This window comes from Bactrocera neohumeralis, chromosome 3 (assembly GCF_024586455.1).
Source record: "Bactrocera neohumeralis isolate Rockhampton chromosome 3, APGP_CSIRO_Bneo_wtdbg2-racon-allhic-juicebox.fasta_v2, whole genome shotgun sequence".
Classification (NCBI taxonomy): Eukaryota; Metazoa; Arthropoda; class Insecta; order Diptera; family Tephritidae; genus Bactrocera; species Bactrocera neohumeralis.
This window is the reverse complement of record NC_065920.1, coordinates 28,747,144-28,765,847: the sequence shown is the minus strand read 5'-3', so window position 1 is coordinate 28,765,847 and position 18,704 is coordinate 28,747,144. Positions and strand designations below refer to the sequence as shown.

Here is an 18,704-nt window from a genome sequence, read left to right as displayed (position 1 = left end):
CAATAAACTTTGAAATCAAGATTTTCGACCGTTGAAATGAAGAAAACATTATTAAGTAGTACGAAATAGTACATTATTAGTCTAAATAAAGTTTGAACTATAATTAGATATATTAATTTGGTTTATTTTTTTAATTGCGGCCCAATCAACCTCTGACAATTAACTGCAAGTGTGGTTAGGAACCAAAACTTTATGGCCAATTTCAATCCGAAACATATTTACACAGTTATATGAAAAGTATATACGAAGGGCAGCATTCATTGTTCAATGTACACCCTTGATTTCCCAGGCGCATGCGCCCGAAAAAATGTTGACAAAATGCTCGCGAAACGCTGTCATCTGCGACCCGCATTTAAAAAGACGCATGCCCCGGCCATTGTTTTCGTGTGACAAAACATCGCACTAAATACACTACTTACACCTACACACACATGCATCAAATAATTGCTACTTACTTGCAGAGCCAAGCTTGGGATGCCTTCGGTTGCTGGAGCAGCGATGACGCACCGCCATCACAACCGTTTTCCGATCGACCTTAGAATACTTTGGCACATTGCAAAATCGCCGGCATTTTGTTACACATTGCATAATACTCGCAGTGCAAACAATTCTTTGCCATTGTCTCAGGGGCGTACATACATACATATATATCTCTCAATTGTGCGCTAAGTTGAGGCTTTTAGGCCTTAAATTGGTTTATCGTCGTTTGAAAATGTTTAAGCGGCTGGCAATGCAACGACCAAATCACATGTCAAGCGTTGAGGCATATGCGGCAACAATGGCGATTGCAGCAGCTGCAGCAACTTGTTCTTTTGTCTTTGAAAACGGAAACGATGACTTAATTGTTGCGAAAGAAAATGATCTATTGGGAATGATCTACACATTGCCTGTGCAGACGTTAGTCTTCAATGTCATGCACAAATGTTTGTCTAATGTGTTTAGAAATTTTGTGAAACGTAGCTTACCTGTGAAAGTACATATATAACTATATGTAAAGTAATGTACATTGCAACATAACCTCTAATCTTTAAAAGTAAATTATATAATATAACCCTACCTTCCAGAGAAGGATAGAAAAGGAGTGAGGAGCAGATCCACAGGGATAAACACGTTTGCGGATGGGCTCAAACTAGATAATCGAGTGGGTTGTGCTGTCTTTCCAGCAAAATTAGATACCAGAATTGCTTTCCGCCTATCAAACCACCGAGGTGATTTCCACGCGGAGTTCATAGCAATTAAACAGAGTCGCGTTAACGTTCACAGACAATTCTTTCCGACTACCAGAATGTCATGAAACGTATTATTACTGGCGAAGACTTAGATAAAGAGAGGCCGGAATTGGTCTCTTGGTTTAATGGATAATGCACCATCGAATACTGTATTGATTTTTCGTCAGTTTTCCCCAAAATTTATTCACCTCATTTAGCTCCGTGAGATTTCTGGCTATTCAGCAAACTCAAAAGTCTGCCCCGGGAAAACCGTTTTGAGTCAATTGAAGACATTAAACCTGAATCGCTACGTGCACTGAAGGCTATTCCGGAAAATTACTTTAACAACTGTTTCGGGGATGGGAAAAAACGTTGACACAAGTGCATTGGAGCCAAGAGAGATTACTTTGAGGGGACGACATAGATTTTGAAAGACAAATTAATAATTTTAAAATTATCAAAAAACTCTTACTATTTTGTACATAGAGTATATGCAGAAAGTCAAGCGTCTTCAAAATTACTAAAGTAGCTTAGGGTTTCATCGACGATAGTAAAAGAACACCTTGATCTCTTAGTGAAATTAACGTCCTATTTCGTGATAAATCTGTAATGGGTTCCAAGACATAGTGATATTGCAGATTACTGTGAAGCAGATGAACTAGCCAGAGTAGACACCACCCTACAATTATACTACGAAAAGAAGGAATTTATATGCAAGAGAGTCTGACTACTTGTTGATAAATCAAAAAACTCTTACTATTTATACATAGAGTATATACAGATGTTATAAATATAGGGTTTCATCGACGATAGTATCTACCTTACTTAGTGAAATTGCTCAACAAGTGCCGGCAAAGCATGACATGAATGGAATATGGGCGTCTGACACATACGATGTTATTAATATAAAATTAAAAGGAATGACATAAGAACTGCAGTAGGAAACCGAACACATCACTGTCTAATCGACAGCCATGCCAACTGACGTCAGGAAGCAGAAGAGGAAGAAAGCTATAGAACATCTTCATCGCGAATTCAAGGTTTTGTATAGGAAAACAATGCCTAATATTGGCGGATTTTTTGGCAACGACTCGGAGATAAAAAATAAAATAAAATTGTATTGATAAGCTTCATCAGGAGTACAGGCTGGTTCAGAAAGATCATAATAACATGAGGGAAGTTTACACCCGGTGATTTCACAGTGGGCTCGTGGCAAAGCTTTGCCTGCAATTATCTCAAATCAAAACGACATATGAAGTTGAAAAGTTTGATCCGAGCGGAAGACTCGAAAAATTTGCTGAAAAAAATTGCTGGAAGTATCAATAAAAACAAGAAAAATCGTTAACTTCGGTTGCACCGATGCTAAATACCCTTCACAGGTGCATTTCTGTTAGTAACTATGTGTTCAGTTTGTAAGGAAGCTTTATGCTATAGTAATCCGTTCTGAACAAGTTTTTTAGAGATTACATTGTTGCCTTAAAAAATAATCTATACCAAATTTCGTGATTATATCTTGTCAAATGTGAAAGTTGTCCATACAAGAACTTGATTCCGATCGTTCAGTTTGTATGGCAGCTATATGTTATAGTGGTCCGATATCGGCCGTTCCGACAAATGAGCAGCTTCTTGAAGAGAAAATGACGTTTGCAAAATTTCAAAACGATATCTTAAAAACTGAGGGACTAGTTCGAATATATACAGACAGACAGACAGACAGACGGACATGGCTAAATCGACTCAGCTCGACATACTGATCATTTATATACATATGTATATACGTTATAGGGTCTTCGACGATTCCTTCTGGGTGCACAAACTTCTGACAAACTTAATATACCCTGTTCAGGGTATAAATATCCGCTGTCACTAACGCCAAGGAGTTGGAGGAAGTTGAGATTCCGAAAATCCACCCTCAAATTGTGCGGAACTTCTTGCACTCACTCGATTTTCGTATGCCGCACTTAACGATGCGAAACTCGCGTAATCACCGTGATAACGAATTTTTGGGATTTAGTAATTTTTATAGATGAGTAGAAATTTAACTTATTTGGATGTGATGGTCGTCGATTTTAAATCAACATGGAGGAGGCTGCCTTATAGTGTGAGGTAATTTGGCTTCGTCAGCTTTTTAACGATCAGAAGTATTCTGCTTTACGCAATTTCTGTTGTATAACGTGAAGAAAGCACTGCCGCATCCTTTCCAGAGTCCAGACCTCAATCACATTGTATACCTAAATACCTGTGTCCTTATATAGAGACGAAGTTATGCGAAATATTGGGAGCAAAGTGAATTTTTAAAAATAAATTTGAATGCATCTCAATAATTCAGAAGATGAGTCACTTTACAGTCGAAACATGTCCATTTACAAGTTTTTTTTTTGGTCACTGTATATTTATTTCTCTCTTTTTCTCTTTTCCTCTCTCATTTTCAATCACCGCTACAAAAGGAAATGCTGCCCAGTTCGATGCTGCTGTTGCAGTCACCCTCTAATAAGACATCTTTCGAATTCCATTTTCACTATATATCTTCCCCATTTGTCTGTTAATTAGAGAGTAAAACTCTTTTAAAGGTGAAAAGTGAGTGAATGACACGAAAAACTTCAATAGATTATTTATAATCCGGATCACACCCAAAAATTTAAAAAAAAGTTAAGAACTTTCACTCAAAGAGAGTAAGATGGTAGATAGTACAAAAATACCCGTGGATTAAACCGTGTTTATGAAATCGTAAACGTAAATCACTAAGTTCATAGATATATTTGTTATCGAAAGTTGGATATTTCCTTGGTATTCTGCATATTTAGCGATTTTGTCAATTCATATTCTTTTATTCGTAGATAAACACAAAACAGCTGATATGACATTTCTAACTTATATCAAATGAGAGTGACTGTATAAGGTTAATAAAGCTGGCAAATAAATACCAAAATATTTCAAATTTTCGGATTTGGTGCACATATTCAGTTATTTCGAATACTTTCTGATTCCGCACTTTAATATTATCTACAAATTAAGAGTCTTACAAATTTTGAACCTTCTCCAAAGGTTCTGATGGCACATTAGCGCGATTCAAGCGGTATGAAATGACCTTTAAAGAGTGGTACGGCAGGCCATATAAACTGTACCAAACCCACCTACCACCGAGTTGTAGTAACGCACTCAGTCCACCAAGCCTTGGCGCCCACCTCATCCGCAAATTAATGTATGTATTTGCTTTTAAAGCAAATGTCAAATCACCTAAGCATTCCAGTTCGCAAGCAGAATTCATTTCACTTTCAAATCGTCCGTCAGTCAATGAGCTCTATGCTCTATTTTGTTAGATGTCAAACTTTTCGCTAGAGCGTTTCATGTTGGCGATCACGACACCACGGTAAGTGAAAGCAGTTTCAAGCCGCGCCCACAAATCAACAACAAAAACAACGCATTCAACGCCAAGCATAAATATAAATATGGTTAATTGAAACACACATAATGCATACATACCTACATATGTATAAATGTATGAATGTATGAATATGGAGTGTTTATATATGTACATATAAGCGATTGACGGAAGCAATTTGGCTCAAACGATAAACAACAAATGGTGGGTCTTGTGTCCAAGCAGCTCGGCAAAAGTCTGTAACACGTACATATATGTATGTATGGTTGTTTGCGTCAACATTTGTTCACACATCGGCATATACAAACAGATATGAAAATATAAAAATAAATGTTATGACAATAAGTTATTTTCAAAGCCTAGAATGACAACTATTCTCGCAGCTTTATAAATAAAGGCAGCGCATATACATACATACATACATATGTACATATTCACTCGCTATATACGAAAGTGATAACCCTGTCGGAAACTCATTTGTACGGGTGGTGTTCGCCGGTTGTCCTTGTCATTGCGAAAACTCAATACTTATCACATTTGTAACATTAAAAGCACATAAAAGGAAGAAGACCCTATAAAAAAATATATAAAGGCTGATCCATTTAAATTTTTCAATGAAAAAACACAGAAACTTCAAAATTAATGGGGAATGTTTATTATTTTTTAAAGATTATCTCTTTCAATTGTAGGCCGCGGCTACGTCTCAAATGATCCATCCGTTGAGTTCAATTTTCGACGAATCGTTGGACCATTTCGACTTGTAACTGGCGAATGACACTAGTGATGTTTTGCTCCAAGGCCTGAATCGAGGCGGGATTGTTCGCATAGACTTTAGACTTTACAAATCCTGACAGGAAAAAGTCTAACAGTGTGATTACATACGATCTTGGTGATGAAATCAAATGTCGCCAAGATCACGAGCTTCATATAGTCGGTTATTATGTCCCTATAACGATCCTAATAGACGGTTACGTCTTCACCGGCATGATCTTTGAAGAAGTAACCACACCCAACCATTTTCTTTTCTGGATAAAATGGCAGCGCTTGAATACCTTCAGGTTGCTCTTCGTCCGAAATGCGGCAATTTTGCTTGTTTACTTACCCATTGAGTCAGAAATGAGCCTCATCGCTGAACACAATTTGTCTCGAAAATGCCGGATCTTCTTGGAACTTTTCAGGAGCCCATAGAGAGCCCATAGACAGAAGCGATGTCGCTTGAGATGGTCGAGCGGCTTCAGTTCTTGCACAAGCTGTATTTTGAATGCTTTTAATTTAAGATCTCGAGGTAAACTGCGCCAATTCGGTCCATACGTCAGTCCGAGTGGCTACAAACGGCGCAGAATCGACTCTCCACAGTTTTCGTGTACACTCTCAGCTGTTATATTTTCTTCACTGCGTGCTGGACGTGATCTATTCCTCCGAATACTATCCAATAATGAATGCTGGGTCTCAAGATGAGTGATGGTGTTGCGAATAGTACGCTCAGTAGGCCGATTATATTGACCATAAGTTGAGCGAAGCGCGCGAAACAAATTCTTTACAGAACGTGAACATTCGTAATAAAGTTGAACGATTTGTAAAAGTTGTTCAGGCGTAAGATGAGTATGACGAGCTGAGTCGATTTAACCATGTACTTCTGTCTGGTCGACTGTATACACGCAAGCTACTCCTTCAGTTTTTGATACATCAATCTGAAATTTTTTACTCGACCCTTTGTCTCCGAGAAGCTGTTAAGTTGTGGGAACCGCCAATATCAGACCACTATAGCATATAGCTGAACGATCATAATAAAGTGCTTGTATGGAAATCTTCTTCATTTGACGTGATTTCTTCTTGAAATTAGGCATAGATTATTGTCTCAGGCAATGGTGCAATCTCCAAAGAAATTGTCCTGATCTATAATATAAATCTGCCATGCAAATTGAAGGTTTGAGATCAATTACTTTTAAGGAAACTTTTTCACTTGGTGAGTTATATTCACCAAATTTGCAGTGAGTTATGGTCCAAGCAATCTCAAAAGAAACTGTTCAGGTCTAGTCACTATAGCATATAGCTGAGCGATCAAATTCAAGTTATTGTAAGGAATATTTTGTAGTCGTGAAGGGTTTTGTAGCTTCAGTTCAGACGAAATTAATGTTTTTTGTTTTAGGACCAAAAATCAAAAGTAGCTATGATGAGCCTAGGTCCAATCAATCCATATAGTGATAGATGATGACTTCAATACAGTTTGACTATTGTTATAGTCATAACCTTTTTGTGTTCTGCAGTTCGTTGGCAAAAACTTTTATAAAGGATTCCTCAAGATTGTCTTAAAACTGTAGGGATCTAACTTTGTTCCCAGTTGACTAAGGTCATATTAGTCTGACCTATATTACAACAATATCCGACGAAAGTTTTAAAACAGAAGTTTTCCCTTTTACTCCCCTTTCATCTGAGGCTCTTCGAATTATTCCGCAAGTTTTGACGTTTATTTGTAGGAAGCCGAATAATATTTTTATTATATTTTTAAATATTTGCACAAGTCTTCACATTTATGTATGTATTTACATAAACGCTTAGCTGTTTCGTAAGAGTACGGCTAGTATTTTTCCATGAAAATTTTTGTTATTATTTATAGAGACTCTGTGTCTAAGCAAAATACTTACTCAGCTACCTTCCTTGTGATCTTTTCAAACAAATTAAAGTTAATAAACACTTTTTTACTAATAATTCCGTACCTTCTTGAACCATACAAGTGGTCGCTGTTTTCACAACTGTATTTTCATATTTACTCTTTATCATTTCAGCAACATTGATATTTCCAAGCACCCAGAATACGAACACCTATGCGTTTCACAACAAGGCGACGCTCAGCAGTCACTGTGATGAGTTTAAGTAACGCCCACAAGCATTTGAGTTTCATCTATAAGCCAGCAACAAATTCAATACAAAACGAAACACCCTAGTGATGAGAGAGAAGGATCACTCACCAAGAAAAATGCTACCCAGCCCTAAGCAAGGGTCCGTTTATCCATTATTAGGCCTTGTGCCCACCACTACATACGCATCACAAGTACCTTATGACCTATCGGTGACGGCGACGCGCACCTCAACGGCTGCTTTGGGTACGTCGCCACTCTCGCTCACCATATCTGCCTTAAGTCAAAGCCACAATGAAGCAAAAAACCGTAAGCGTTGCAGCAATTACGATCAGCCGCTCGATCTGCGACTGGCGCATAAAAAGCACGACGGCTCCAATGCAAGCGGTGCTTCCTCACCGCTGGAGGATGAGAATAGTAATCTCATATACAATATCACGAACTACAACAACTCCAACTGTCACACCAAACCCACAAACGCTGCGTCGCCCAGCAATCATAATGCGCAGCATGCGAAAACGCCGTCGCAAACTGCGCAGATATTAAACTGTCGCTCACAACGCGAAGTCTCACCGACGGATGTCGGTTGTGAGAAGGAGCTCAATAACAACACGCTGCCATCGCTATGTGCTGACGCAATTGCCGCCAATCTGGAAAGTCTGAGCGGCAAGCATAACAAACGCTTACGCACACAAAAGTCCGAATTGGGTGTGGCATGCTTGCGCATCACAGAGTCATTGCATTTGAATGCCGCCGCGGCAGCAGCGGCTGCCGATCGACTGCCATTCGTCTCGTCCGCTTTGCATCCCACATTGCTAGAGGCGATGGCGAAGGCCATACCACTGCCCTACCGTAACCCGTTTGTGCTACCGCGTCCACCTACAGCCAGTTCCTTTTCTTTTCTGCAACCACCGCTGCAGAAGGAAATGCTGCCCGGTTCGATGCAGCTGTCGCAGTCACCCTCTAACGAGACGCCGCTCGAATTCCATTTCGACAGTAGCGGCGGCCGCGGCAATTTTTCCGATGCGCTAACTCATCCGCAAGTCAGCGGCAACATGAGTGCCAACCCAAATAAGGCGGCACTTAATGCGGGTAATGCCAACAGCGGGTGCGCGGCTGGTGGTGCATCGAAACACTTGCAACAGCAAATCAGCCACAATCAGCAGCAATTAAACCATCATGCGCGTCAGCAGCAACTTGCAAACACCGCTGGCAATCGCGCAACGCTAACTGCGGACGGCGTGGCTATGCATCACAACAGCAAGAAATCAGTGGCCGCGTCACGTGCCACTCTGCATCCGAATGCAGCCGGCAACTCGGCAACAGCGCAGTATAAAAGCAAAGATCGATACACATGCAAGTTTTGCGGCAAAGTCTTTCCGCGTTCCGCCAATCTAACTCGCCACCTACGCACACACACCGGCGAACAGCCGTACAAATGCAAATACTGTGAACGTTCCTTCAGCATATCCTCGAACTTGCAACGTCATGTGCGCAACATACACAACAAAGAGCGTCCATTCAAATGCGAAATCTGTGAACGTTGCTTTGGCCAGCAAACGAATCTAGATCGTCATTTGAAGAAGCACGAAAGTGATGCGGTCTCGCTAGGTCTGGGCATGAACGAGCGCATACGCAGTCTGCGTCGCGGTGGCTACTGCGACAATCCTACTGAAGAATCCTACTTCGAAGAGATACGTTCCTTTATGGGCAAGGTGACACAGTTACCACTCGGCGCTACTGCTGCAGCGGCCGGCTCGACAATAAACCAATCCACGACGGCCGGTAATCAGGCGTTAGCACCGAAATCACCATCGACACGCAGTTCCACCTCCAGCAGCTCGGAGCGCGATTCATCCACCAGTGGTGGCGGTTTGCAAATAGTGCAAAACGATTTGTTTCTAGAACCAGAAGCGGAAGCGGAGGCCGACACCGAAATCGAAACGGAAGCCGGTGAGGAGTATGTGGGTAGAGCAACTGCTAATGACATGCATGTGACAACCGAGCCAGTAAATGTCTGTAAAGATGATGACGAGACGACAACAACTACAAAGTCAATAACTACTGCAACAACACCAACAGCAGCAGCTGCGACAAAAAGAGATGCCAACCGCACTGCGCGACAGTCGGGCGACAAAAGTTTATACTTTGCGCAAACGGAAGTGTGTTTCAAACGTGACAGCAGCAGTAATAGTGGCAGCCCACTATGCGCCACCTGACCTGGCTGCCGGCCACAATTGGTACGCCCACAATGCCTGCGTCTTTAGTTTGTAGTATGGATTTTATTGTATGTAATTAAATGTAATAATAATATATTCGTGAATTACGAAGCACGCGTAGCGGCATATTTCTATGTACAGTTAGATTTAGACACAAATATTCTCGAGTTGTATGCTATGAGTGCTATGAGTTGTAAGCCTACGAATTTTTCACTCTGAGATTTATTTGATTGGCCAGTATCGAGAGTAAAAGTTCACACGAGGATCAAAGAGAACAATAACTACAATAAGTACGGTAACCTCAAAAGTTTTTCCAACCAGAAATGGAATCCCTGTTTTCAAATGTGTCCTTTAGCAACTTTCGGAGAACTACAGATTTCAGTAATGTCATTTAATGGACGTTTAAAAAACGTTCCGTAAATCGTTTCATACAAAAATAAGCGCGGAAATTGCATATCTTTAGGCGTGCACGCTTCCTTTCTACTTTTAAACGATAAAGCAATTCCAATGTGTAAACTACAAAATTTTGACTTTAATCCTACTTTTATGTATATTTTTTAATAGCAACTTCCTTGTACGTACAATATATTTACAATTTAGCGCTTGTGTAACATATGTGTTTCTATAAGAAAATCCTTTTGTACTTAGTCCTACTTTTACATGCACATAAATGTATATATGTATGTAGTTATATGAACTTTTTAGGTTATATAGAATTACTAGTTTCGTTTTGTAGCATATTAACGAGTGCCTTTTGTGTATTTAGCTCGTGTAAACACTCAATCAACAACCTATTTCTTAATCGTTAAATTATTTAAGTTACTGAAATTTTTGTTAAAAATAGTTTATATATTATTTGTTTATCTTAAGTACCTTTATTAGTTTGTTAAAGAGAAAATTATCAAATTGCCAATGAATAAAGCAATGCAGTTGAGGAATTAAACTCATACAACTATTAATGTTGATGCTAGGAACTCAGGGGGTTGCAACTAACTATTGCCTTCATTAATTACTAACCGCCGAATAATTAAAAATACCGTAAGTATAACTGTTTTTGTTGAGTGTTGAGATGTTTTTATCTCATCTTCTTCCAAGCATATCATACAGCTGGCATCCGTTAAGATATTCAATCTCACTGCATGAATCGCGATGGGACAGTGTCCAGTTAAAACTCCTATAAGCATAGAAAGATGAACCGTGGTAAAAGCATAGAGCTCGCCACACCTCTTCCAATTTACACCAGGACAAAAGGACCTTACACACTGCACAGCTGGTGGTAGTTGACCAGTGCTTTTTTAAGTGGCCAACGGAGCTCATACCCGTTCCCATTCTGCAGCTATAGAGATTGTGGCACCAGTCCTAGCAAGCTTATCAGCCTTATAATTTCCTATAATATCACTGTGGCTAGGCACCCAAACCAGTCTAATGCTAAAGTAACTTGATGCTAAAGATAAGGGTTCTTCTGGTCCCTTCACCAGTCTTAAGTGCACAGTCAGCGAACTCAAGGCTAATATTGCTACCCTGCTATCGGAGTGGATAGTTCGCGCTCTGAAGGAGGCTGCGCACTGGAGCAGTAGATCTACTGTTACGTTTATGGCAGCTACCTTCGCTGGGAAAACGTTGGAGTAGTCAGGAAGCCTAAAACTGGAGTTGATGGAAAGTTCCAGACAATGTACTACTCCACCAACCCTTCCCGCAAGCATTGATCCATCCGTAAATAAAGCGCACCGCCTCTCTCCTCCAGCAAGTCCATTCTCCCATGCCTCTCTCGAAGGGATGTTGAGCAGCAAAACGACAGCCAAGGCTAAATTCGGCAAACTGGTAATCCAAGTATTGTGGAATGAAATCAAAGTGTGCGACGGTTTCAGAGTGCTCAGTCTCGCAGTCATTTAAGTACTCAGATTCTCTGAGTCTAGGAACAGTTTTACTGGTCACACACCTAGCGCATGTCCACCGGTGCTGAACGTATCCCTAACCTGTCTCTAATACCTAATACTAATACTAACCTAATGAGTTGATCGCCGATGTCAGGTAACTATCACTCCAAAGAAACACCGAAGGTGCGATTTCAGGAGAAGGAGTACTAATAAGTAAGCGTCCAGGAGCAGCTTAAGAGTGCCCTGGCTACTCAAAGACCAGCTAGCGTCCCCAGCTTTTAAGTACTCCAAAGGAATCGGGTTCTTTACCAGGTTGCGCCAGAGCCTTGAAGATTCATGATAGCCTTCTATCTTTCCGCAAAAGACCTCTTGGTCTTCCTTATTTCGGAATTATAGATTGTGAGTCCGACCTCATGAAGCGCCCATTCGTTATTTTCCCGCCTTTCGCGGGCCTTGTTTAGTGTAATGTTCACCAGAAGAATTTTCCCCTGCCGCTTGCTGAAGTAATTGGACAGAACTTCATTAGGGAAGTTTTACAAGCAGTGGTGAAGGATGAGTTTAGTTTTCCTTGGTACTGTTTTTTACGTGGCGGGTCCGAAACCCAGCGCACAATCCTGTGGAGAGGATGTTTCGCCTTCTCATTTTAGCTCGCCTTCAAGCGGATGTTTTTAGGCTACCCAGAGGATACTTGGTCAAAGACCGGAAGTCGTGAGCTGCTTGAGCCATTTGTAAAAGAATCGTTTCTGGCCACTCCCAAAAAAATGGCGATCAGAGAACTTTCCTCACCTTCTTGAACTTCCACACGTGACTCCATTCATGGTGCAGAGGCTTGGACGATGACAACAACTGATGAATCAACGTTGCGAGTTTTCGAGAGCAAGGTTCTGCGAAAGATTTATGGTCCTTTGCGCGTTGGCCACGGCGAATATCGCATTCGATGGAACGATGAGCTGTATGAGATATACGACGACATTGACATAGTTCAGCGTATTAAAAGACAGCGGCTACGCTGGCTAGGTCATGTTGTCCGAATGGACGAAATCACTCCAGCTCTGAAAGTATTCGACGCAGTACCCGCCGGGGGAAGCAGAGGATGAGGAAGACCTCCACTCCGTTGGAAGGACCAGGTGGAGAAGGACCTGGCTACGCTTGGGATATCCAATTGGCGAAAAGTGTAGCGAAAAGAAGAAACGACTGGCGCGCTGTTGTTAACTCGGCTCGCGTAAGCAGTGTCTACGCTAGTAAAGAAGAAGAAGGTGAAGGATGAGACGCACTTATCCACCGCGTTAATTGAGAGTTCTTCTCTGACGCATTAGGAACGACAAGTCGGAGTTTCCTGCAATATAGGTCCCAGTTATTTTTCCTGAAATTCCTATAGATTTATACCGGCGCACCGCGTCCAGACTGAATGCGATGTACTTGTGGTCGAACGAATGGTCCAGTCTGAAATCAGAGATACCATCGCATTTGAGGCTAAGATTAAGTCTAGGATTCGCCAATTGAGGGCTGAGGAAGTCCGCATTTAGCAGTATCAGTGCTTGCAGTTAAATAACCCGCCAGTCGTGCGTGTTTTGCAAGGGATTCCAGTACCTTATAGCCTCCTCAATTCACGAGCGAGCTCGAGGGCGCAGTGAAAGATCCACCTTGTCCACGGCTTCCAATCTGGTTCCCTTCCACACCGCTCCCACAAGAGATGTCTCTCAATCGCACTCCAAACTCTATAAAATGAGCGAGTTTAGCGATTTCGCTAAACGTTGGCGTAAGTCCAGTGTGTGGCCTTTTTCTGAGAGAGGATTCTCCCTCATGCAACCTTTGCCGATTTATGGTCGATTGAGGCACGTCCTGTTCGGACGTACTGACATGCTGAACAGATACTTGTTCGGCCTCTCTATCGCCGTGGCGCTCTGAGGCCTACAATGGTTTTAACGGGACGGAGGCGGTTTCGACATCAGCCCACCAGCCATTTCTGCTGAGAGTCCTCCCAGCGTACTTGGGTGGCAGAATTCCACAACCACCAGCCCAGGGCTCAAACCGAAATCGAAAACGTTTATTCATTTTCATAGTCTAAGTCAATGCTAAGGTTCGATCCAGGAGCTGGTAAGGCTGTGAAGGCCGCAAGTCATTTAGCGTTCCCAGGATGCACCAGCTTGGTGCATGTACTACGTCCCAGTACACTAATAAGAAAATGCAACAACTTTTTTAAGTTTCAAGCTTATACTAACCACTCAGTGACAATCTCATTTAGGGGAACTGCCAAACTTGTTAAACTAATAGCAAAGAGGAAATAACGTAAAATATTTATATTATTTATATTATAAGCATTGAGAGAAAATTAACCGAAAACTATATTCAGTAAAGTTTCAAGAACAAGAATGGACGAAATTTACGCTGACCATACTTGAACGAAAGGTGGGCTATACGAGTATGTACTTTTTCATAAGGTTCACACACCGATAATCTTTAACAAATTTGCGCATTATCGAATATTTTAAAAATGATAATTCAAGATATTAGCTTTTGGTTCAAACATATAAAATTAAAAATATGAAATATAGTACAGAGCATCACAATAGGAAGAGGCATTTTTGGTTTAAAATTTTTAGAAAAGTGAGTGTGCTCCCAATCTCTAATAGTTTGATCCATCAATTGAACAACAAGCGTGTCTCCGCCTATTTTAATATCAAACCTCATATTTCCGCAACTATTCGACTCATTACAATCAAATTTTTCTGACCCAAGACATCTTTATCGCGCAGTTTGAAAATGAACTTTGAACTACGAAGATGTTTATTTCTAGCTCAGGTCCTGAATTTTAAAGCAGCCAGTTCTTTATTGAATACATTCTCAGGCCCTCCAATACCACATATAGTACATACATGTACATATGTATTAGTTTCTAGGTACATATTAACAACGTTTCTACGTTTCTTTTCTGATTTATTAAGTTTTCTACGAAGTTTGTAACACACAGAAGGAAAACGCACATAAATGATATTATTATCATTATCACTGTTAAATTTGAATATATCATATTGAAATTACTTAGTACTTCTTGGAGCCACTTTCAATAATTCGTGACAAACATAAAAAACATAGGTTTACAGTTAGCAATTAAAGTCGAAGTACATTAGTTCATAAAAAACATTGTACACTAGAAATAAAAAGCATCACGATTTAGAGAATAGAAGTGCAAGTGATTACAGATGCCTCGAAATGGCTTATTCAGTCGCGGCCCATAATTGTTATAATTGAAAATTTAATTAAAAGTAAGTCAATAGTGTGGTTTATTGAATATTAATCCGTCTTAAATTGAAGCACATGATTCACTTCAGCAAAAACAGCGTTAGAGAGTTTTTTCTTCGAATTACATATACAAGTATGTTTGTTTGTACTTCACTGATATATTTTCACATTTTCCGGTTGCGAGAGTTCCGTTTATTAAAAAGATTTTCAAAAGTAAATCACCAAGTAACAGCGGGGCTTCCCATACGGGCAATAAAATGACATTAATATCTACCTTCAAATGGCGTTTGTGTTATTCTATTCCCACCATAGACTCATGAAACACACTGTTTCGAAAGGGTTGGACCATGAAACAAGAGTTGTTAGATGAATTGATTCGAGAAAGCACAAAACAAGTGAAGAAAGGTTACATTATTATAAAAAAATTACATATCCCAACGATACTTACGAGTATATCAGAAGGTGTATTTAACTATTTTTGATATTGACAAGAAATTAGGTATCTTTGCCAAATAAGCTCAAAGCTGGGTAAGTTTTACATACAAGTATATTTTCCATATAGTATAGCAAAAAGGATCTGGTTTAAGTTAAAAAGCGAGACTCCACAATCTGCAAAAACTACCGTGGGATAAACCTCCTCAACATCGCTTATAAGAAGGACTGAAGCCCACCGTCAACAAACTGATTGGACCTTAGCAGTGTGGTTTTAGACCTGGAAAATCTATAATAAACCAGATTTTCTCCATGCGCCAAATCTTGGAAAAGACCCGTGTAACCAAGATCGACACATAGCACCTCTTCGTCGATTTTAAAAGCCTTCAACAGCACGAAAAGTTACTGCTTCTATGCTATTCTATGTCTGAATTTAGTATCCCTGCAAAGCTAATGTGGCTATGTAAGATCACGTTGAGCAACACCAAAAGCTACGTCAGGATCGCGAAGGATCTCTCCGAGGCGTTCAGTACCAAGCGAGGTTTTAGAAAAGCGAATCGCCATCGTGTGACTTTTTCAATCTATTGCTGGATCAAATAATGCGAGCTGCAGAGCTAAATAGAGAAGGTACAATATTCTATATGAGTGTACAGCTGCTGGCATACGCCGATGATATTTATATAATTAGCTCCAACAACCGCGCCGTTAGTTCTGCTTTCTCCAGACTGGATAAGTAAGCGTAGCGTATGCGTCTGGTTGTGATCGAGGACAAGTCGTAATATCTTCTGTCATCAAACAAACAGTCGTCGCACTCGCAACTTGGTTCCCACGTCACTGTTGACAGTCATAACTTCGAAGTCGTAGATAATTTCGTCTATCTTGGAACCACATTAACACCAACAACAATGTCAGCCTCGAAATCCAACGCAGTATAGCTCTTGCCAACGGGTGCTACTTCGGACTATGTAAGCAATTGAGAAGCAAAGTCCTCTCTCGACGAACAAAAACCAAACTATATAAGTCACTCATTATTCCCGTCCTGCTATACATGGCACAGAGGCTTGGGCGATGACAACAACCGATGAGTCGACGTTACGAGTTTTCGAGAGAAAAATTCTGCGAAAGATTTATGGTCCTTTACGCGTTGACCACGGAGAATATCGCTTTCGATGATGAGCTGTATGAGATATACGACGACATTGACATAGTTCAGCGAATTGAAAGACAGCGGCTACGTTGACTAGGTCATGTCGTGCGAATGGACGAAAACACTCCAGCTCTGAAAATATTCGATGCAGTACCCGCCGGGGGAAGCTGAGGAAGAGGAAGACTTCCACTCCGTTGGAAGGACCAAGTGGAGAAGGACCTGACTTCGTTTGGAATATCCAATTGGCGCCACGTAGCGAAAAGAAGAAACGACTGGCGCGCTGTTGTTAACTCGGCTATAATCGCGTAAGCGGTGTCTACGCCAATTAAGAAGAAGAAGAAGAAGAAGAAATAAGAAGAAGAAGCCACACTGATAAAATCCAATCAGTTTGTTGAAATTAACTTACTAAGACTTTCAAAAAAATACTTTTAATGAGTGCGCTTTTATTGAAAACCCCTTTACCTACAACATTTAAGAGTTTTAGTTATGAAATATAGAAAAAATTAGTGATTTTAAGCAAATTTGTATCGCAATCATAATAAGACTAATTAAATAATATAATTTACAAGGTCAGTCATGACATAAAGTGACCAAATCGTTTGTTCAATCGTTAAACTATTTTGTATCTGAGGTGTGTAATTTGAATAAAGTAGAATTTTGTCATAATTTGAAACAAAAGAGACTAAAACGCTTGCGTCTTTGAATTTCTTGACGCGTTTGCGTCGTTTTGGTGGAGAGGCCTATGGGATAAATGGTTTGTGCCCATTGATTTCTGGAAGAAAAACTTTGTGATTTACTCATAGAGTCTGAGCACACATATGCAGGTATACTCTTTATAACCCACCTCTTGTCAACTGGCAACGCTTTCGACGGCATGGGTGAATAGCGGAATCTACCATGCTTTCGAGTGAAACGATGAAATTTGTACTTTTTCTCATAGTTCATGCAGCTTCTAAAACAGATGCAAAGATGAAAAACGCTTCAATAATCTTAGCCAACGAGACGCTAATACACACTTTTGCTGCGCTGCCACCTTCTTCAACATCGTCATCTCCGACATCTGACTCAACATTGTTGTATTGTTCTGCAGCAAATGATTCTGATTGATAATCATTTCGCCGATTTCATTTAGCATAAATACAACCGCCTCCTTTTCGCGCTCAGCACTTAAGTCATCCTCGAATGGTTCCGTTTGCACTTGATTGTTATAGCAATAGGATTCGGTTTGGGTAGTCGAAGCTGCGGCACAACTTTCGTTGGTCTGAGTGGCCCGTGGAAATATTTTACGTTCGGTTTGAACGCCATGACATAAAGTATTCGGATCGGTTTGTGTGCCTTGTTTACGCAGTACGCGACGATGGGTCTGCTGCTCACGGTGCACCGGCAGTGTGTGTATTTCGGTCTCCGTTGAGCGACTACGCACTTCCGGCTTCGTTGTTTGGGTAGAGGAATCGGCAAATTGCGGTAAGATTGTACGTGTTGGCGAGGATTTCGGCTTAAGGTCGGAGTTGGAACTTATTGAAGAGCAGCTTTTCAATTTCTGCAGGAATCGTTGACGCCGCTGTACACGCATTTGAAAAGGTGCCTTGGTATAGATTTGTCGTATGCGTATAACGGTTAACATTTTGCCGTCAACCTCAAAGGTGACCGAGTAACTGTAATCACCGCAAATAAAATGGCAGATTAAGAAAAAAGACAACACACTGAGAAACTCAACCCACCAGCATTTTCCGATATGCATGCGTCTATTGAGTAGCAGAGGTTGTTTACTCGAAATGGAATTCAATAAAAGGGCCTTCAGATCCATGCGTTAATGTAGATTTAGTAGACAAAACAAATTATTAATTGCAGCAAATTTCGAATTTTCCATATTCTTTCTTTCAAAATCAAAAATACAGAAATCTGTTCAACGTTGCCAGACTCAAGTTCTGGAAAATAAAAATTAACAACATTAACAGATTACTAGAAAACTTTTTACAAAAGCATCTTCACTTTAAGAAGAAACAGTGGTGGAAATACCTTCACATTCTCTCCTCAGCTGTCCAGTTTTCACTAGACTGAAGGCTAACTTGAAACTTGATGTCATAGCTTTGTTGAAGTGGGCGAATTGGCTGGTATTGACGATAACCGTCTCAGATTGGTGATTTACTGAAAGCGATTCGCTACCCAAGTTGAATGAGCTTGAATCGCTTGATTGATATTGGTGTAGTCCATCATACAAGTATCTCGACAGAGTTTTAGTTCATTTTTCAATCCGTATCCAAGTCTGGTTTGTAGTCCAAAAAGCACCGGATATGATGAAGGAAATGGATGAATTTGAACTTGAACATTTGTGAAT

At 40.5% G+C, this 18,704-nt stretch overlaps 2 protein-coding genes across 4 annotated transcripts in view; one reads left to right on the top strand and one right to left on the bottom strand.

Annotated features, from left to right (window-relative positions):
- LOC126752786 (Krueppel-like factor luna) overlaps positions 1–10,592 on the top strand; it is a 59,480-nt gene extending 48,888 nt beyond the window's left edge. For both annotated transcript variants that reach the window (XM_050463766.1, XM_050463767.1), the window contains exon 3: positions 7,377–10,592. In XM_050463766.1, the coding sequence (XP_050319723.1) occupies positions 7,538–9,667 (2,130 nt within the window). In that variant the 5' untranslated portion in view covers positions 7,377–7,537 and the 3' untranslated portion in view covers positions 9,668–10,592. The remainder of the gene's footprint in view (positions 1–7,376) is intronic.
- A 6,216-nt stretch (positions 10,593–16,808) lies between these two features.
- On the bottom strand, positions 16,809–18,229 carry LOC126752794 (uncharacterized). 2 transcript variants are annotated; one of them, XM_050463776.1, is made up of 4 exons: positions 18,088–18,229; positions 17,383–18,021; positions 17,211–17,318; positions 16,809–17,150 (listed from the first exon to the last, which is right to left on the bottom strand). In XM_050463776.1, exons 1-4 carry the CDS (start codon positions 18,171–18,173, stop codon positions 17,027–17,029), a joined length of 957 nt encoding a protein of 318 aa, XP_050319733.1. In that variant the 5' UTR covers positions 18,174–18,229; the 3' UTR covers positions 16,809–17,026. The 2 variants fall into 2 exon arrangements, with proteins under 2 accessions (XP_050319733.1, XP_050319734.1); XM_050463777.1 differs by having other exon boundaries at positions 16,809–17,138.
- Positions 18,230–18,704: the final 475 nt, after the last annotated feature.